The 22205-nt window shown below is 42.8% G+C and overlaps 1 protein-coding gene and 1 long non-coding RNA gene across 2 annotated transcripts; one reads left to right on the top strand and one right to left on the bottom strand.

Annotated features, from left to right (window-relative positions):
* Window positions 1-553: 553 nt before the first annotated feature.
* On the bottom strand, window positions 554-6740 carry LOC125346376. The gene is made up of 3 exons (XR_007209920.1): window positions 6638-6740; window positions 3830-3831; window positions 554-564 (listed from the first exon to the last, which is right to left on the bottom strand). It is a non-coding gene; the product is annotated as an uncharacterized LOC125346376 (long non-coding RNA).
* A 910-nt stretch (window positions 6741-7650) lies between these two features.
* Window positions 7651-16173, top strand: Txn (thioredoxin). Its single transcript, XM_048338841.1, has 5 exons — window positions 7651-7804; window positions 12325-12429; window positions 12623-12682; window positions 14940-15005; window positions 15968-16173. The coding sequence occupies exons 1-5, from the start codon at window positions 7781-7783 to the stop codon at window positions 16028-16030; spliced, it is 318 nt and encodes a 105-aa protein (XP_048194798.1). The 5' UTR covers window positions 7651-7780; the 3' UTR covers window positions 16031-16173.
* Window positions 16174-22205: the final 6032 nt, after the last annotated feature.

The raw sequence follows: 22205 nt of genomic DNA, 5'->3' as shown, positions 1-22205 counted from the left end.
AAAGGCCAATGGAACATAGAAACTCAATGACAATGGATTATATCCAAGCTTTGACTATGTCTTCAAAATTGCCACTATCAGGAAAAATTTGAATGTTATCAGGAGCATTAAATTATTACTTCTTTATATTCAAATGATCTCTTTTTTCTTCATTACTGAGTCTTGAGCTCAAAGCTCTAAACTTGCTGGGTTTTCTATCTTGCTGATGCTCTACATAAATACTCTACTACTTAAGCCATTACTTCAGCCTTTTTCTCTTTAGTTTTTCAGATAATGACATGTGATGTCACATGGAGCCAACCTCAGAATGTCATCCCATCTCTACCTCCTTAGTTGCTGGAATTATAGGCATGTTCCACTATACTCAGCTCACTGAATGGTCATGACTAGAAATTTGAGTTTATTTCTGGACTCTCAACTCTCCATTTTATTGATCTATATGCGTATTTTTGGTATTGTCTCATAGTGATTTTAAGACAGGATCTAGCTATATAACCCAGCCTGACTGCAAATTCATGATTTGCTGCCTCTGAGTATTGGAATTACAAACATGGACCACCATGTCTGTATCTTTATGCCTTATATTTATATCTATATACCAGGACAATACTGTTTTGAGAACTATAGCTTTGAATATGTTTTGCAATCAGGAAGTATAAGTACTTCACAATTTGTTCAAGATTGTTTTGGTTATGCTTTGTCCCTTGCATTTTCCATTAATCATAGGATCAGCTTGTCAATTTCAACAATAAAAAGCCACTTTGATTTTCAGAGACTGTAATGCACCTGTTTATTTAATAAATATCTCCCAATCCATTAACATGCCTTTTCATACCTTTAACTTATTTCTTCAAATTTGTCACTATGAATCCTATACTTCCTTTATTAAGCTTACATATCAGGAATTCATTCTTTAATAATGATTGTTTACATATTGAAATTATATCCTATATCCTTGCTGATGTTATTAGAGTAGGTTTTGCTTTTGCTTTTGGAGTGCTAGAGACGAAACCCATGGCCTCCCATATGCTATGCAAGCACCCTTCTATAGATTCATACTCCAAGCCCTTCCATTCCTATATTTTGTTTGGCATATAAGGTATCACTCATTTTACCTCAAATTCAAGATTCTTCTGCCTCTGTCTCCCAAGTCACTGACATTACAGGCATGTATCATGATACCCATTACTTTTAATAGTTTTATGTTCCTTGGGGTTTTCTATACATACAAAATCAGATCAATTACAAATAGAGACCATTTTACTTCTTTCTTTCCTATCTGAATGTCTTTCCTTTCTCCAGACTTATTGCTCTATAGACTTTGTAGTACAATATTGATTAGAATGTTGGTTAGAATCTACTGCAGTGGATATGTTTGCATTTCACCTGATCTTGAGATATGAATGAGCTTATCTTATCTTACCCTTCTGACCTATATGTACAGCTCCCAGCATTAACATGAATGGCTGGGAGTTTTCCAATATGGTCCTCTGTAAAGAGCCCAAGTTCTGCTTCATGGTATTTTTCCTTTAATGACTGCTATAGTTTGGGTCTTAAAAGCTTGTGAGTCAAAGGCTTTGTCTTCAGTCCATGGCACTCTTGGGATAAAGCAGAACCTTTAGGTCGGCCCTAGTGTGAAGAAAAGTCAGTCACTGAGGACATGCTTTTAAAGAGGGTATTAGGGAGCTGGCCTTTTCCCTTTTTCTTAGCCACCTAACATAAATGAGCAGCTTTATCCTACCACGTGCTCTCCATGAAGTTCTGTCTGGCTGCAGTCCCCTAAAACAAGAGCCAACCAGCAGTGAATTGAAACCTCTGAAACTGTGAGACAAAATTACCCTTTCCTCTTCCTAAGTTGTTTCTCTTAAGTATTTGTCACAGTGATGGAAAACTGATGGATACAGCAGTTCTCCAAGCATCTGGATTTAGGGTAAGATATAAGATTGTACATTAATATCCATAATATTATTATGTAACACACTTACATCTAATCCTGTTTGAAAAGTACTCTAAGCAAAGGTCAATCTACTTTTAAATAGACTTTTTCAGTTTAGCCTGATTACAATGTGTATATCTTGTTAATGCCTACATGTTTCAACTCATCTCATCTTTGTTATCTTGTAAATGTACTCTACATGTATTCAGAGATAACAGGTTTTTACTAATTTACTCAGTTATACTGGAAATATAGTTTGTAACCATCATAAATAAAGTATGTCCATTTTAGTGCACTTTTCCATGAGTTTGGGGGATACATAGAACCACTTAACTACCAGACAGTTTTCTTATTCATCTCTGAGGTCTCCATATCCCAGCATCATGGATTCACTTTCTGTCAATATAGACCTCTTGTGGAACTTCTTCTGAATGTATTCTTATGAGCTTTAGTGTAAGAAGTCCAGCTTCTTCCACATAATATGTATGTATATGCTTGTATATGTGTATATATTATACATAATTGATTAATAATTAATCATACACACATATATGTGACTATGGTTAATTATGCTGTTATATATTATATAATTATACATGTTACATATATTGTTATTAATTATATTAGATGTATATAGTCATATATTACACACACATGAAAACATTGTGCTTCCTTCACATCTGTTTAGAGGGACTTCAGACAGAGGTATTCACCCAGTACCCTCAGCTTTGTTGAATGAGGTGGCAAAAATAAAATATTTGTAATCTGGAAAAACTTGTTTCAGCTATGCTGTGGCTGAATTTTCTTCAAATCAGGGTTGCCATCAGAACAGAAACAGTAGACCTAGATCTCCACTCTGACATGGAGCCTGAGACTGCTCACCCAGAAGCTAGAAGCTAGCTCCCCCATCTCATAGCCAACTTCTGTTCTGCTTGCCAACATGAAAATGTCATTTTATCTAAAATATACCTACAGATCAAGAAATTAAATACCCCCAAAACAACCTCCAAAGAACCACCCCCATTAACAAGTGGGCTAAAGACTTAAAGAGAGACTTCTCTGAAGAGGAAATACAAATAGCCAAGAAATACATGAAGAAATGCTCAACATCTCTGGCCATAAAAGAAATGCAAACCAAAACAACATTGAGATTCCACCTCACCTCAGTTAGAATGGCTGTTTTCAAGAAAACTAACAACAGATGCTGGCAGGGATGCGGCCAAAGGAGAATGCTACTACACTGTTTGTGGGAATACAAACTTGTACAACCACTCTGGAAAACAGTATGGAGGTTCCTCAAAAAAACTAAACATACAGCTCCCCAATGATAGAACAATCTCACTTCTGGGCATTTATCCAAATGTCCACAAACAAGGCCACACTAAAATTACCAGCACAACCCTGTTCATTGCAGCATTATTTACCATAGTGAAGATATGGAACTAACCCAGATGTCCTTCAGTAGATGAATGGATCAAGAAGATACGCTAGATATACACAATGGAGTTCTATGCCTCCATCAGAAAGAAAGGTATTGTACTATTCATAAGGAAACGGAAAGACCTGGAAAATTTTGTATTAAGTGAAGTAAACCAAACCCAAAGAAAAGTAAGTTGCATGGTTTCCCTCATTTGTACGAACTAGAATACGTCTATGATATTCTTAACAGGGGATCTCAACAACCCAACTGCTTAATACCTAGGACCATATATAATGAAGTATACCAACATTAACTCTAAGATATGGAAACAAGAGGTTCTTATTACATACTGTGTGTAGTTTTCTATTTGATTTTTAGTTTTTAGTTTTTCTTTCATCTCTCTTAATTTTCTGTACCTTGTGTCTTGACCCCACAGGGCACAAATGGCTCTGTCTCTCTGGACTGTCCCAAACGACTCTCCTGCACCTGACTTTCCCCACAGAATGTCACGTTCTTGCTGCAAATGAAATCCTAAAGATTGTTTCCTATATTCCTGTAGGCAGGGACCCTTTGCTTCTTAGGACCAGACCCAGAATATTTTTCTTCTGTTCTTTAGGAGGAAAAAGAAAATGAGTCACTTTTGGTTTGAGACTTACAAGAATAACTGACTGCACATTATTTCCTGATTATCTGAGTCACTTAAGAGTAACACCTGTTTTACAGCCTTCTCATCCACCCTGGCTCTCCATTCTATCAGTTGACTTCATTCCATGTAATAGCCTGCAGTCATAGTTTTGTGGCACATAACATATACCGAAAATTTTTTTTAAGTTTTTATTATAAAACTGATGTACAGAGAGGTTACAGTTTCATACTTTAGGCATTGGATACATTTCTTGTACTGTTTGTTACCTTGTCCCTCATACCCCCCTCCCCCCTCCCCCTCCCCCTTTCCCCCCCGAAGTGTTCAGTTCGCTTACACCATACAGTTTTGCAAGTATTGCTTTTGTTGTTGTTTCTCTTAATTTACCCTTTGTCTCTCAATTTTGGTATTCCCTCTCAATTTCCTAATTCTAATACCAGTATACAGGGTTTCCAATATACTCAGATAAGATTACAGAGATAGTGTAGATACAATCCAAGAAGGTGATACAAGGACGTCATCAACAGTATAAACTACAGATACACATGGGATGTTGAAAGTAGTTACAACTGTGATATAACAATCATTTCCATAAAATGGAGTTCATTTCACTTAGCATCATCTTATGTGATCATAAGGGTAATGCTATTGGGCTCTTGTGATCCTCTGCTGTGGCTTGCCTAATCCTGTGCTAATTATTCCCAATAAGGGAGACCATAGAGTCCATGTTTCTTTGGGTCTGGCTCACTTCACTTAGTATAATTTTTTCCAAGTCCTTTCATTTCCTTACAAATGGGGCAATGTCATTCTTTCTGATAGAGGCATAAAATTCCATTGTGTATATGTACCACATTTTCCTGATCCATTCGTCTACGGAGGGGCATCTGGGTTGGTTCCAGATTCTCGCTATGACAAATTGTGCTGCAATGAACATTGTTGTGCTGGTGGCTTTACTGTGATTTTGTTTGTGGTTTTTTGGATAAATACCCAAAAGTGGGGTTGCTGGGTCATAGGGGAGTTCTACATTTAGCCTTCTGAGGAATCTCCATACTGCTTTCCAGAGTGGCTGAACCAGTTTACATTCCCACCAACAATGAAGTAGGGTTCCCTTTTGGCCACATCCCCTCCAACAACTGTTATTGTTAGTTTTCTTGATATATGACATTCTTACTGGGGTGAGATGGAATCTCAATGTTGTTTTGATTTGCATTTCTTTTATGGCCAGTGATGTAGAGCACTTTTTCATATGTCTCTTGGCCATTCTCATTTCCTCATCAGAGAAGTCTCTTTGTAGGTCTTTAGCCCACTTGATGAGCGGGCTATTAGTTCTTTGCGTATACGGAAAATTTTTTAACTCACCCAACTAGCTGAATTACCATTGTGTGTGTGCATGTGTGTGTGCGTGTGTGTGCATGTTTGCACCTATTGTAAGGCTTCAATTCAAAGCCTGAGTGCTGTCCCTGAGCTTTTTTGTTGACTCAAGGCTTAGCGCTCTACCACTTGGGCCACAGCTCCACTTTCGGTGGTTATTGGGGAATCTCACAGACTTTCCCACCTGAGCTGGCTTCCACCCACAATCTTCAGATTTCAGCCTCCTGAGTAGCTAGGATTACAGGTTTAAGCCACCCGCTCCTGCCTAGTATTACCCTATTTACAGACAAGGAAACTAGGGCACCAAAAGGCTATTTACACCAGCCTGGAGTTACCAGCTACTAAATGTGCATGCAGATGAGGAAGTAAATTGCAGGGTCCAGAATTGACAATAGTCTGGCCTCCCAGTTCCTTATTCTCAATGTTCTTTGTATTTGTAACATCACCTTATCTAATCTGTATTGGTCCTGTGGAGGGGAAAGGAGGTCAGTACTTTCTGCAGCATTCATTGACATGCAGGAGGTCTCTCAAGAGGCCTGCTATGGTGGCTTCACCTTTGTTGTTGCCTATACAAAGTCAGGTAAGCCAGGGAGCTAGGATGTAGCAGGATGGAAGACTCAATGGTAGAAAAGGAAGTTACAAAAGGGTGAACAAGTGCAGCAGTGATACTCCCAAGACACTATGTTGAAAATGAACATACAACTTGTGGGTGTGGACAGGAGGGAAAAACTAGGAGACAGCAAGGGAAAAGGTGACACTGGCAAAAAAGAAATGTAATGTTTACCAGACTTATGTAACTGGAACTCCTCTGTACATCACCTTTATAATAAAAAAAAAAATTTAAGAAAACAAAAACAAGTTACAGATTCTCCTCCATAGAGTCCCTTTCTTCCCCAAGAGTCCTGATTTTTTATTTATTTATTTATTTTTAAGGGCAGTAGCTACATCCAGGCAGTCCCACTAGCTAGGCTGTCCTTAGCACCTACCCCTGGTCAGCACCCTCAACCATATCCAGGACCCTTCCATCCCCTTTGCACAACTGGTTCACAACCTGTTTTTCCTTCCTTCAAGGAAGTCGGGGGGGGGGGGGCTGGGATGTGATGAATGAGGGGTGCCAGGAAGCAGTTTTCACCACTCTCTCCCCAAAATGTAGCTTCAGCCAGGTCTCCTCAGGCCCATCCCACACCTCTCTCCCTCCACCTGCAGCTGTGGACCGGGCCTTTCCCCCATCTCTATCCACAAAAACAGCTAATACACCTTCCCTCACCCTCAGTCCTCCAGATCGCCCTGCACCACGTATCCCCCGTATCACTAAACTCCGTTCCCGGCGTCTCCCGGGGTGGAGAACCATGCCCACGCGTGTGCTGCGGCCCAGGTCAATCTGTAGCTGCTAGGCTCTGCCAGCCCAGCCCCCTCCGGGCACCAAGCAAGCTCACGAGTAGTTACCCCAGGACGAGCACCGGTCACGGTTGCGCTCCGAGCGCTTAAGCTTATCTCCAAGGAGAGTAAGCCACCACCGCAGGGGCCCGCGCTGCACCTTAGGGGAAGCGGGCGAGGCCCCGGGCCAGCCCCGCCCCGGGGTCACAGCTGCGTGAACCAGCCAGGGCGCCGAGCGTCGCAGTCGGGAGCTCGGCGCTGTGTCACTCGGGGTCACGGCGGTGTCTCTCTGCGATCTCCAGGGAAAGCGGAAGAACCAGGAGGAAAAAAGGAGACGGCCCGCGGCAGACGCGGGAAGGGAGACGCCCGGTCATCGTTACTCAGCATTTGGAGTGGAGGAGGGGTGCACGGCCGGCCTTGGCGAGGAATCCCGCCCAGCCAGCGCCGCCCTGGCCGGACACTTATCCACAGTCCCGACGCGTCCGATTAAGGCCTGGACTGATGCAACTCACCCTCCCCCCCAGACACTCCAGGAAGAGGGAGATCCGGGGTGTCCTGCCCCGCAGCGGCCCGCACACCGCAGGGATGCCCTAGAAGGCTCCGGGATTCCATCCCCCGCCCCCCCACCCCCCCCCGACCCCCCACCCCCCCCCACCCGGCCCGCCTACTCGGGCGCGGGCGCCTAGGAGTTCCGGGTTGATCGTGAGACCTGGCCCGGGACTCCGCCCCGCACCACGTAGGCCACGCCCCTCAAACAGAGGCTCCTCCCCTCCGCCTCCTCGAGGCTTTGTGGGCGGAGCCTGCCGCGGAGCCTTGGCGGGCGCGGGATTCTAAGCGGGCGCGCGCCCCCGCCACGTGCACGCTCCCGTCACGTGCACGCCGCGCGCGCGCCCGCCCCACCCCGCCCCGCCGCGCTCCGCCCAGTCGCTATAAAGGGAAGGCGGGCTGCGCGCTCCTCTCCCAGCAGCGTCCGGCACCTTGGATCCACTTCCATTCCTCTCCACGGTCGTTCAACTCATTCACAACAGCCAAGATGGTGAAGCAGATCGACAGCAAGGTAATTGTCCTTCGGGGAAGCCAGGGCGGTTCACGCAGCCTCTGTAACTGGAGAAGGCCGTGGTCTGGAGGTGTTGGGGAGGCCGCTCCTCACCTCTGGGCTTGGAGGAAAGGGACACGATGGCCTGGCCTGGGGCCGGGAGGAGCCAGGGGCCTGCGCCCCTCCGCGGCTGTCGAGCATGCCCGGACGGGTAGGGAAGGGAGAGCCTGGGGGTCCCCCTGGAGGGCGGCGTCGGGATGCCCCCCGCCGCCGCCCGCGCCCTGGAGACGCACGCGCTCGGGGAGCTCACGGGGGTCCTTACACGGCATCTCTTACACCGCCCCCACCCCAGCCGGGGCAAGCTGGGAAGGTGGAGGAATGTTGAGGGTCCAGCACCCTCTACTCCCCCGCTCTACCTCCTGATTGGCGGTCTGGCAAAGAAGGAGATGGAGGGCCCCCTGGAGAAGGCGCGGGGTCCGTGCCCGGAGATCCGGCCGCACGGGGTGAGGGGAGGGGGTGTGTGGAGAGCCCTCTTGGGAGCAAGTCCAGGCCTCAGATCTCGGGATCCTCCATCACCCGCTGGCTGCTGAGGTGACGCGGGCTGTCTCGGTGCTGCGGGGAGGCGGATCCTAACTGGAGACCCTCGGTGGCGCGTGCCCCCAGGTGGCTGCGGGGAAGTGAGGTCCAGGCCGCGCCCGCGGGACTCCTCCTCCTGCGGCGCAGGGCGCGTTTCCGGCAGCGCTGGCACTGGAATGACTCAGTCCCCGTGGCTGGCTGGGCCCCGGGGCCTCGCTGCCCTGCCCGCGTGCGATTCACCCCGAGTTTGGCTGGAACCAGAAAGGGTCTCCCCACCCCACCCCTGGGAGCGGCTGTCTTTGGCCTTCGGTACCAGACTTTTTGTTGTTGTTTTTTTTAGTTAAAAAAAATTAGCTCAGGAAAAAAAAATTGTTCCGTATTCCAATGTTATTGAGAGCCAAATATCATCCAGACTGGGAAAGCCAGAGGCTGACATTCAGTGTCTGTTGTACTGAGCCACTCAAGAAAGGTCTGTTATATAGAAAAATCAGAAAGTGAATGGGGAAAATTTGATGGAAGGAAGACACTTGGCGAGGGTGTAACCAACCCAACCCACCAGCGCTCCCTATCTCCTGGAAAGCGGGAGAAAAGTTGGATGCTTGCTCTCTCCGGTCTTGAACACCTGTCGTTGCTGGATGGGCTCCAGAAACAGAAGTTAATGATGTTACAATGTCTATGATGGTCTAGGATCCTCTTGTTACTTAATTAATAACTCAACATTTTCTCTCACGTGCTGTCAGCCTGATATCGTGCTGTCCTTAATCATTTTCTTACTGGAATCTTCATTATTTAAATTATGTGAGCTTTGTTCTGTTGTTTTTTGTTTTTTTTTTGCCAGTCCTGGGGCTTGAACTCAGGGCCTGAGCACTGTCCCTGGCTTCTTTTTGCTCAAGGCTAGCACTCTACCATTGAGTCACAGCTCCACTTCCGGCTTTTTCTATGTATGTGGTGCTGAGGAGTCAAACCCAGGGCTTCATGTATAGGAAGTGAACACTTTACCACTAGGCCATATTCCCAGCCCAGATTATGTGAGCTTTTATGGTAAAAGCAGAAGGCCTCTCATTTGTTGATTTATAGTTTTAGAAATCCTTAGCCAGGCCCCTTTCCCCCTCTTTATCCTAGCTAGAGGCTGAGATCTGAGCTTCTGAGCTAGAAGCCAGCCCTGGCCAGAAAATGTGAGATTCTTACCTCTAACCACCGAAAATCCAGACGGGGAGCTGTGGCTTTAATGATAGAGCTCTAGCCTTGAACAAAAAGGCTCAAGGACAGCACCCAGGCCTGGAATTCAAGCCTCGGGGCTGGCATGAAAAAAAAAAAATTTCTTCAGTTGTGAGTCCTCATGCTTAATGACACATCAGCCTACTTGGGAAGGGAGGGAGGATGGGACTGTCCTGTAGGAGCCCACCAGAGATGAAGACCTTTGCTTGGCCTATGTTAGTTTGCTTAGTATGTGTCCCGTAGCAGGAAGTTGGTTTGGGTTCCTGAGGTTCATGTTGAGAGCTCTGTCTTTGAGTTGTCCCAGGTATGGTCTTCTCCAGTAAGAAAAGCATAGGAGTTTGAGTACCAATGGCCCTGGCATCAGGAAAGGGTTCCCAGAGCCACCAATCAGAAGTTGATTGATCTGATTATAAGCAAGTATTGAATTTATATACAGGTATTGAATACATTTCAGATTTGGCCAGAGTGGATGCCTTTGGCTCTCCAAAGCAGCTGTGTCTGACACTCTTGTGTGGGTAGTTCAGGGCCAGTGAGATCTGTTCCCAATGAGCACTGGGAAGAATGGACTGTCAGTGTGATGAGGAAGCAGTACTCAACCTTTTTTTTCTTTAAAGATGACAGCTCCAGCTTAGCATTGTTGGCTCATGCTTGTGATCCTAGATGCTTAGGAGGCTGGGATCTGAGGATTGAGAGGATCAAAGCCAGCCCAGGCAGAAGAATCTGTGAGACTCTTATCTCCAATTAACTACACCCCTACCCCTAAAAGCCAAAAATGGGGCTGTGGTTCAAGTGGTAGAGCATTAACCTTGAACAAAAAAAAGCTCAGGGACATCACTCAGGCCCTGAGTTCAAGCCCCAGGACCACACACACACACACAGTGACATCCCCTCCCATTTATTGAACTCATGCATGTATAACACTGCTAAGTGCTTAGGTTTCTACCCCAACTACCTTGTTTTATTTCCAGGTGAATGTGTCAGTGATGAGAGACATTTATCAACCCTAGTGGGACTTTCTGGGGAGTACAAATTGTGATTTCCTTCTTAGTAAGGTAATTAATCTTGAATCACTTTCGGGCCAACTTAAATATAGGGAAGAATAGAATTTTCATGTGAAATTTGCACATACCAACTTTTGGTTATATTTGTTTAGGCCAAAAGTTATTTTTTTGCAGGCTTTTCAGATGTTTAGATATTTTGCTTGTATTCAACTCAGAACTATTTTGGAGAACCTTGAGCATATTTGAAATACAGTGTATTCTATCTTGAAAGTGAAACTCGGGCTTCAATTGAAGGCTCACCATGTTCCAAAACTGAAATTCTACCAGACTATGTAGACATAATCCTTCCTTTTCTACCATCTTACCTGTATATGTCTTGCAGAAAAGAATGGTTGAAGCTGGGGCAGAAGGATCACAAGTTTGAAGCCAGCCAAGGCTACAAAACAAGACCCTGTCTCAAAATTTCAAAAGGGAGGGAGGGAAGAAAGAAAGAAGGGGAAATAAAGTAGTTCCCATACTTTTAATTTGTGTTCTGTGGCATCTCCACTCCCTACTCCTGTCACTTCTCACAGCCAAGGGTGGGTTGATGGACCTCCACAACTGGACAAGTCACCAAGGTCATTGCCAGCCCACGCTGTACCATTCTCAGTAATATCATTTGTGAATTGTTTCTCTGAAATCACGAAGGAATTAAAAAGCTAGCAGAGTAACTACTTCACAGGAACTTATTTTCAATGGTAGTGGTGGTAGGAGAGAGTGGGGGAGAGTTTCTGTTTTGAGGGCCTTCTCCCCTGAAGAAATCCTGGACTTCAGCTGTAGATGTCTTTGTGTTTTGATTTCTTTGTTGCCCCAGTTTGCGCTTTGGTCATCACTGAGCTGACTAATTGTGGTTAAAATGAGTCTCTTGTTACTAGAATGCTAGGTTCCTAAGGTTACAGTAATGAGACCGTTAGTAAATAATTCAGGGAGATTGGATAGCAGGATTTCTTGATCATTTTGCTGGCAATTTCACTTGACATTTATTCCTTATATAAAATAATATCTAAGAAAATATTCCTTTGTGAGGAACTTTCACTATGATTTCCTTTACTGAACAGTGGGAGCATAGTTTTGAGCTCCGGAAACAGTGTTGGTAATACACACACACACATACACACACATTAATGTCAGTACTGATGTGTGTTGGCCTCGGTGAAGGTTAGTTTGCCTTCATCCTGTCTGGATGTAGGTGCATTTTGCGTCTACCCCTCTATTTGAAAGACTTTTAGCATATACTCCCGAAGAAGCATGTTTAAGTTACTTATATTTCCAGTGCTGAAATATATGATGGCATTGGGACTTCTCCAACTGTAGTGACTCCTGTCATTCAGCCATAAGAACTCAATGAATATCTACCATATATCTAGATTTAATGTGGAAACACTTTTGAGTGTAAATGCCTATATTTTCTTCTTTTGTTTTTAAATTTAGTTTGTTGAATATAAATTACCTGATTGATTAAAAAAAATTGTAAAATAGTCCTGAAGGCATGAATACCAGTATGCTCTAACCCCGGTATCCTGTTTCATCTTATTGGGACAGAGCCAAGGATAGGTAGGATTCTTTCAAGGTTTCTTGGCCCATTTGGGGATGGAAGGCAAAATGAAAAGTAGATCCTATTAACAGTTGTGCTTTGTGTCATCAAGTCTCCATGTTTTGGGAAAGGAAACTATTGAACATAATAAACTTTTCTTTCTCCATTTTCAGGAAGCCTTTCAGGAAGCCTTGGACGCAGCAGGAGATAAACTTGTAGTAGTTGACTTTTCAGCCACGTGGTGTGGACCTTGCAAAATGATCAAACCCTTCTTTCACGTGAGTATAAGAGATGTGCGATTTCTGGGTGGGTGGGTGGTATGCTAGGATGGTTATTAAAGGGTCTGGTGATTTTTAGATTTTTATTTTAATTAGTCTCTACTTACATTAAGATTCCACTGAAGAAGCTTGAGTATATTCAACTGCCAGTTTCCGGGTCTAAATCTTGAATTTTTCATTTAAACCTTTCCAGGCCCTCTCTGAAAAGTATCCCAATGTGATGTTCCTTGAAGTTGATGTGGATGACTGTCAGGTATGGAGCTGGGAATTGCAGAGACCGCTGAGCTGCTCCTGTGGGCCTTTTTCTCTGTATTGCACTGTGCTTTTTTCATAAATATCAAGGAATACTAGAGCTAGAGTGCTATCAGATATGTTCTATTTCAGAATAACAGGTAATCAGAATAATTATGAGCCTAAATATAAATACCAGGAGCTGTATACATCACATCCTAAAATAAGCATAAAAGCAGGGAAAGTTGTGGGTGACTGAGGCCCACACAGACAGCTTGCCCTTGGAGCTGCAGAGCCAAGACTGCAAGTAAGGGAGTCTGGCTCCCTCACCTTGCTTTTGTCCCCACACTTAGAAGATGCTGACTTGTGGGGAGCACTCAGCGAGTTTTAAACAAAAACATTGCTTCTTGCAAAGACCCCTGACCTGATAAAGCCTATTCTCCATGAAGTACTTTAACGCTCATGGGACAGGAGACATTAAGAGAAGATGATGTTGCATCAAAGGCCTGGGTTCTAGTCCTGGCTCACTGGCTTTGCTCTACACTAATTTCTCATCTTTCTTTAAGCCTTGGTTCTCTTGTCTATGGTCAGATCATCACACCTGCCCCCATCTACCTCCCAAAGTAGAAGGTCTGGACATATAATAAGCTCCAAAAGGAAAATAATTTTATATTCAGAGTATAAGAAACAAAGTAGTTTAGACCTGAATATTTTGGAATGTTTTGGAATGCCATAAATAGAGGAGCCAGGAATGAGTTAATAGATTGCTTTTGGCTATGGAGTGCTAGCCTAGAAACCAGTGAAATACTCTTTCATAGGATTATAGTCTCTTTGTCTACTGAGAAAAATGTGGGATTGGGTGATAAGCAGGCATTGCATCTCTATTTCATTCTTTTCTGGGGAGGAGGTATGACTGGAAACACCCTTTCTCATATTGTCTTCTCACCTTTTTCTCTTTGGCCATTGAGAAAATGGGCCTGAGAATTTCATTCACAAATGCCAAATCGTAGAGTCCTGTTTTTGATGGATGGGGTAGAGAAGGGAAGAGCAGGGCTGATGGGTTTGATTACACAAATCAAGGAGGTAAGAATTATCATAAATACTGGTAAAATACTTGGAAAATACTTTAATATGTGTCCAGGGCTTTAAAGTAAGCACACTGTCTCAGCAATTCTATATCTAAGGCTAATGGGGAATTAAATCCCTGTCTAGAGATGAAGATTGAACATACTTTCATTAGGGAAACTCTTGAAGAATGGATTGGTTAAAATGCTTATACATGCACACAGGACTACTGTGGCATGTAAGAAAATGATGTATGTGTTTTCATGAGGAAAGTCTGTATGTCCATTGTATATAGGGTGTGTCTGTGTGTTGTGTGATAGTGCATTCAGTGGGGACTTCAGAAAAACAGGAGGTGCATATTCAGGTACTTGAATAACAAAATGTTGCAGTAGCAAATAGAGAATGTGGGTGGCTTGCCTCTTGCAACTTTTCTGCATTGGACACAGATTTTACTTCCATAATTGTATAAACTAGAGTTTTAAATCCCAGCACTTCTACTGGGAAGTTTCTGCCCCAAGTATGTACCTGAGAATGGTTCACAAGAATGTACATGTAAATTGGAAATTACCTAAAGGTAGTGTGGGGAATTACATTATGGGATAGAATCCTATGTCACTGTAGAAAATCACTTCTATTCAGTGAACTATTGGGCAAAATTGATGCTATCTTTGCAAGTTCATCAGTTGGCATTTGGTAATCTGGCTGTGTCAATGACTCAAGTGTCTGACATGAATAGACTATGGCTTCAAATCACTGCAGCCTTGTATTTCTGCTAAGACCTTGGGGTTTTGATTAAATATCTAATCCTTATAACCACTTATGTACCTCACTTCTCATCATAAATCTGAAGAGAAAAGAGCAGTGAGTTCATTTGTAATCCTGAGTCCAGTGGCATAATTTGTCAGTGCTTGTTCATGATACTCAAATTTTCTAAGAACTCAATTTAATTAAACAATGTATTAAATACTTATGTAATAGCCGATGCTAATGGCCTTATACCTGTTGGTACCTGTCCAAAGTAAGCAAATAATTGAGAATATAACCAGTATGGCTTTTGTACTGCCATTGCATTCATTATATTGATTCTTACATGCTAAATAAATGTAGTATAGAAATATATAGTATATAAAAGGAAAAAGAACCTGTTTGGGGGCTGTTTCCACCAAAGCTTTGTACTCATGTTACTGTTTTCTCTCCTCTACCGCTCATTCCAGGATGTGGCTGCAGACTGTGAAGTCAAATGCATGCCAACCTTCCAGTTTTTTAAAAAGGGTGAGAAGGTATGTACATCTGATTTAACAAAATGAATTGGACCAAAGGTTAATATGGTATACATGAAGAAAGAATTAAAGTGACTCATATGAAGCATGTTACTATTTTGAGAATACTGAGACATGACTCAAACTTCATTGGTTTAAATACATAATGTGGTCCCAAGTTGAAAATTTATTAGAACTAGATACTAAATCCCTATTTGGCTTCATATTTATATCATAAAACATGCTAATGTTTTAGACTTACTATGCTGCCTCTCAGAATAGTGATCTGAGAATATATAGTAAAACAATGGGTCCTTAAAATTGATGGATTTCTTGCTTTATCTAAAATTTAAAAACTTACATAGTCTCTCATACTTCCCTCCCTTTGTTTCTTTTATTGGTTTTGTTTTATTTGTGCCAGTACTGGGGCTTCAATTCAGGCCTTTTTCACTCAAGGTTAGCATTCTACCACTAGGATTTGGGGTGGTTAGTTGGAGATTAGAATCTTATGGACTTTTCCTGCCCGGGCTGGCTTTAAAATATGATCCTCAGATGAGCTACTTGTGCCAGGCCAACAATGCAGATCTATTAAGTTAAAAACAAACACTCATACTGGTGGCTTGTGCTTATAATCCTAGCTACTCCGGAAGGTGAGGTCTGAGAATCACAGTTCAAAGCCAGCCCAGGCAGGAAGGTCTGTTAAGACTCTTTATCTTCAGTTAACTACTGGATTGTGGGGAATTGGCACTGTGGCTCAAAGTGATAGAGTACTAGCCTTGACCAAAAAAATCTCAGGGACAGTGCCCAGGCTCTGAGTTCAGGCCCCAGGATTGAAAAAAAGTAATAATATAACTGTTGTTCAGGAATGTTCATTTTAAGTATGATTATACTCCCCCAGCCCATGCTTCCTTCATGTTGACATCTTATATACAATAGAGCAATGCATTACTGTGGCTAATGACAATTCATTATTCTCTTAACAGGTGGGAGAATTTTCTGGAGCAAATAAGGAAAAGCTCGAAACCACCATTAATGAATTAGTGTAAACACATTTTCTGAAAAACATTACCAGTCAGCTGTTTGAAAACTTGTAATTTTTTTTAATTTACAAAAGTATGAAGTATGGAGACTATATATCCAACTGCTGATTATAAATGACAATAAAATATTAATTCTACCCTTTTTAAAACTGCCTGGTGTCTGAATAGTTTCCATAAGTGAGAAGTGGCCATTCAGTGCCTTTAAATTTTTAGAAACAGTTTACCCAATGATTAAGATTTTAAAAATTATTACTCTTGGAAGGCTGAGGTCTGAAGATTGAGGTTCAAAGTCAACCCAGGCAAGAAAGTCCAAGAGACTCTCATCTCTCCAATTAGCCACCAAAAATGTCAGAAGCAAGCCTCAGCACTGGCACACACAAAAGTGTTACTATCTTAATGTATTTCTAGAAAAATCTTTTGTTATGGATAATGCAGATGATAGAATAGTATGTTAGGATTGAAGGAACTTTGTTTTTTTACCCTTATGAACCAAGAAAATCTGTGTTGTAGCAGGTTAAGTCCACTATGCTGTCTGCAAGCTCAGTGTGACCAACATCACAAGCCCAATACAAGCCCCAACCTGAGTGGTGAAGTGTAGAAATATTCATTCAGTGAGACAGTTTTTCACTTATCTGTCTTTGGGAGGGTGAGGTAAGGGCACAAAAATGGAGGGACAAAGGTTGAACAAATCCAGCAGTGGTACTCACTGGGCACCATGTTGAAAATGAACTGTACAGCTTGTGGCTGAGAATGGGAGGGGAAAATGGAGAGAATGAGGGAAGGCATGGCATTGTCCAAAAAGAAATGTACTGTTTCTCAAACTTATGTAACTGTCACACCTCTGTACATCTTTATAATAATTAAAAAATTACTCATTCAAAGAACATTGCTTCTTGTGTCCTAAACAGCAAGGGTCTGGGGGACTGCTTGAAGAAAGTTTTCATATTCAGTGATGAAAATCAAGCCCAGAGCTATGCATGCCTAGGATCCTAGCTATTCAAGAGGTTGAGATCTGAGAATTGCAGTTCAAAGCCAACCCTGGCCAGAATAGTCTGTGAGGTTCATCTCCAATTAACCACCAAAAAAGCCGGAAGTGGAGGTGTGGACAATACCAGCCTTGAGCCAAAAAGCTCAGGGATGGCACCCAAGCCTTAATTCTGTCAAAAATCTTGGGATTGGTCATAATATACTAGGCATCTCTCTATTAATCTGCAGTAATACTGTGTGGTATTGATACCATAATCCCCAGTTATCAGTGTGGACATGGACCATGAGATAATCCAGCATCACAAATAATGGAGAAGCTGGGATTTGATTCAGGAAATCTAGCACCAAAACATGGACCCCAATGCCGCTGAACAGCTCAAAACCAACGCCAGGAGCTGTGAATGTCCCACCATGGACCCCTTCCACAGGGACGGGTGCTGGTGGTGACCCAGAGTGCTTGGCCCGGGCTCCCCTCATGCTTGAAGAGGGCAGAGAGCCTGCAGCGGCTTGCTCCCACCCGTCTGCTTCCTGCGGAAGACCACTGGGACATAGCCCTGACTCCAAGCCAGGAACTTCGGCTACCAGCAGCCACTGGGACCAGTATTGGTTTGGCGCTGGCACCCTGCATTCCCCACAGCCAAGGCCGATGGCAGAATAAATCCTGGCCTGCTAAAAGGCAGCAGGGACCATCTCCCTACACTGCCTACCCCTTCCAAGGCTCAGGCCTGTCCCAGAGGCCAAACAGCCCCCACCCCATGGGAACTAGCTGCCAGACAGACTGGAGTGGTGGTGACAACTTCTCCACCCATCCTTCTGAGACTCACCCATACCTGAGGTTTGAACTCAGTTCCCAACCCCGCGAAAAGTAGATACCAGTCGTAGAATGAAGTGGGAATGATTGCCCCGCCCTGCCCTCCTGGAACCCGCCCCCTCTGTGGCTCACACCTGAACCAGAGGCTTGAACACAACTTCGCCCACCGTGGGGACTCCGGTGGAGCTAGCCTCCTGTTAATGCATCGAGGGAATCTGCTCCCATTCTTCCGGGCTCAAGTGAGAGGAACGCTGCTGCCAGCCCCTCTGGAAGCATATGCCCGTCCAGGACTCAGGCCAGAACAACCTCACCACTACAACTAGCAGGAACCTGCCTCCTCCAGACAGATCTGGGCTAGATCTAGAGTGCTGTGCCCACCACATAACAGGAACCCGCCCTTAGGCCCCAAATACATAAATCACAACAAAAGATTTCAAAATTCTTGAATAATCAAGACAACAAACCTAATTCAAAAGCCCGGGAGGGACCCTAATGAGAGAGAGGAAGAGATGAAGGACAAAAGAATTATTAAAGTAATATGAGAGAAGTGGCCAAAGAAATGAAAGGGGATATCCAAAAACAAACAGATGGATACAAGGAGAAAGTAAGAATATACACGTTGCCCCAAAAGATTCAGAGCCAACCATTAAAGGATGAAGTAAACACCCTGAAAACTGACCTCAACGAAGAGCTTGGAAGCCTGAAAATTTCCCTATTGCAAACCACAGTTGAACGCATAGAATAAGTGAAATAGAAAATAGGGTATGGGGAGCTGAAGATAGAGGGATTAGAACAAAAAAGTCAAAGACGTGGAAAAAACACTCAGAACATCCCAGAGGGAAAACTAAGAATTGGAAAAAAATCAGCCAAAGATCACATCACACAGTTGGGATAGATGAGGGAGAAGAATTCAAAGCCAAAGGCACTGAAAACCTATTCAAGAAAATAATAACAGAAAACTCCCCCAATCTTGAGAGAATCTCACCCACCTGACAGAGGCAAACAGAACTCCTGGTAGACAGAATGCAAGAAGAAATACTGCTAGACACATCATAGTGAAAACTCTGAACTTAAAAAAATAAGGAACTAATTTTAAAGGCAGCAAAATCAAAGAAGGAATTCTATTACAAGGGTAAGATCAGAATCACTGCATATTTCTCCACACAAACTCTCAATGCAAGGAGAGCCTGGAATGGTATGATTCAAGCCCTGAAGATCAACAACTGCCAACCCAAACTGGTGGGCCCAGAGAAACTATCATTCACAATTGATGGTGAAACTAAAACCTTCCAGGACAAACAAAAATTAAAGGAATTCCTGAACACTACACCAGAATTACAACTAATACTAAAGGGAAGCATATAATCTGAAGAAAAAAATCGAGGAAACCGAGTCAAGGAAACACAAGTTAGACAAAAATCACCAGAAGGCTAGTTTGGTAAACACAGGAAGATGAGAGATTTCAGGAAAGCAATAAATTGGCAGGAAACATGACACATCTGTCTATAGTAACCTTAAACATAACAGATTCAATTCCCCAATCAAAAGACATAGAGCTGCAGAATTGATCAAAAAGCAAGATCCATCCATTCATTGTCTCCAAGAAGCCTATCTCACAGTCAAAGATAAAAGAAATTCTGAGTAAAGGGATACAGGGATGGAAAAAGATCTTTCGTGCAAATGCATCTTGTAAGAAGGCTCATGATACAACTAAAATTGCTAGAAAAACAAGAACCAACCAAACTCCAAACTACTAGATGGAGAGAGATAGCAAAGATTGGGGCAGAAAGTAATGAAATAGACACACACACACACACACACACACACACACACACACCCTATACATAAAATCAATGAAACAAAATTTATGATCATTTTGGCTCAGCCTTCCAAGTGGTAAGATTAAAGGCATGCCCCACCATTCCCTGCTTAAGATTTAGTTAATATTTTATAAATTTGAATGTTTGGTTTTCTTGAGTAATTCCTTTATATTTATTGTCCTTTAAGACAATATTGAATCAAGAAGGCTGGGAATATGGCCTAGTCGCAAGAGTGCTTGTCTCGTATACATGAAGCCCTGGGTTCGATTCCCCAGCACCACATGTATAGGAAATGCAGTGGTGCTGTGGCTCGAGTGGCAGAGTGCTAGCCTTGAGCAAAAAGAAGCCAAGGACAGTGCTCAGGCCCTGAGTCCAAGCCCAGGACTGGCAAAAAAAAAAAAAAAAGAAGAACAAAAAAAATATTGAATCAAGAGAATAATACCTTTTGGAACCATGAGACCATTCTATTTTAAATGTTCTAAACTTAAGTTTCACATTAGAGTATATTTAAACTTTGAAAGCTAACCGAAAGGCAAAATAACTCAAGCCTATATATAATACTAGATACTTGGGAGCAGAGATCTGGTGATCTTAGTTTAAGACCAGCCACAGGCCTAAAGAAAACAGTTTGTGAGACTACCAGTGGCTAGTAGTCACATAAGTACTCACCTGTTATCCCAGCTACAGGGGAAGGCACAATGGGCAGGCACAGTGGCATATGTCTATCATCCCAGTGATGGAAAGAGTACAAACTGGAAGACTGCAATCCTGGCAGAGAACCTACCTCTAAAATAACCAATGCATAAAGGGACTGAAGATGTGACTCAAGTGATGGAATATCTATCCAGTAAGCAGCAGGCCCTGAGTACAATCTCCCCCAATCCTGATCCTTTAGATCAGGAACATGAGGATAAGCAAGCTCATAGTAGCAGTAGGTAACATAGTTGTGAATCTCTAAAGATAAAAATATTGAAAATAAGTCTGGGTACTAGTGGCTCCTGCCTATAATCCTAGCTACTGTGAAGGTTGAGATCCGAGGATATCAGTTCAAAGCCAGCCCAGGCAAGAAAGTCCATGAGACACATATCTCTAACCGTAAAAAAGCTGGAAGTAGAGGTATGGCTTAAGTGGTAGAGCATTATCCTTGAGCAAAAGAGCTTAGCAACAGCCTCTAGACACCGAGTTCAAGGCTCAGGACCACCCCTTCCCACCAAAAAAAGAAAGTTTTCAAATAAGGCAATTGAAATTGAAATTTTGTGACTGACAACACTGAAAATTAAACTTTACTGGGCATAACCCATGTAAAAATCAGGAAAAAAGGTATTAACAGTAATTACTCATGAAAATGAACAAGGATAATTACTCGTATCAAATCCACAACTTGAACTTCACATTAGATTAGCTCCTTGCAATTTCACATTATTTGCTAAATGATCCTGTAGCTAATGATTAAAACATTGAGACAGAAAGGAAAATTATTCCTATTAAATGCATAATTCTGAAGCAACAGATATAACTCTGGGTTGTACTTTGCAAGATAATGAAGATTATTATACCTGTGAAATCAGAAAATTCATCAGAAAAGGGCAGACCTCAGGAACACTGCTGTCTTTGCGGAATAATCATTACCAAAAAGCAATCCTAACATAAGGACATTTTTATATTTTGTGGTTTCTGTTGTTGTTTGCCTTACCTTGCCAGGCAGGCATTCTACCACTTGAGCCATACCACAGCCCTAGCAATGCAAATTTCCTTCAAACAAATTATATCCATTATAAACAAAACAGATAACACAGCATTCAATTAACACTGATTTTTCCAAAAAGGGTACACCTGCTTTTCTGTTCTGATACTTTGGCATCTGGGCCTTTATTCATAAGTGACTACTCAGAAACGGCAAATAACTTGTGAGCTAGCTTTCACATGTAAACCAACCAATCAGAACCTATCACACATCCTTCCCTTACATTCAGGGCCCCACCCCTAGTTCTCCTAGAGTCAGCTACTAGGCAACTTGTTCCTCGTTGAAAGCACTGTGAAAAAAAAACTCTTTTCTTTGTATGTGAGCTGTTTAAAAGTTCCTGCTTTGGCTTGGTGGCTTGGTATGTTGATTAATCGGCTAAGACAACATCTACAGGTACAGAAAGGAAAAAAGAGGAACTGCTTTAGGCTTTGTCCTAACAGGTTTTTTCCAAGTTGGAAAGAAGACACACCTCAGACTGTTCCAGCAATAGCAGAGAGTGTGTGTATGTTTTGAGATTGCTGATGTACCGTTAATCTTAAACTACTTTAATGATTGCCTTATTAAACACATCTTACCCTTATCAAACTAGCCAATCATGAGTAGATTGTAAACCTGAGCTCAACCAATCTGAACAGAGGGGCAGGGCCTACTGCATTAGGGATAAATAGAGCAAGCCTGCCTGCTGATGGCGCACCAATCTGCAGAAGTCAATTTTGCCTTGCTGAGACAATTATTTTCTTGTCTATCATTGTGACTCTGGTGGTTCTTGGAGAGCATATCTATAACAGTACCCAAACTAGCTGGTCTTAAGTATGCGTT

This window comes from Perognathus longimembris, chromosome 1, assembly GCF_023159225.1.
Source record: "Perognathus longimembris pacificus isolate PPM17 chromosome 1, ASM2315922v1, whole genome shotgun sequence".
NCBI lineage: Eukaryota > Metazoa > Chordata > Mammalia > Rodentia > Heteromyidae > Perognathus > Perognathus longimembris.
This window is presented reverse-complemented; position numbering and strand designations above follow the sequence as displayed.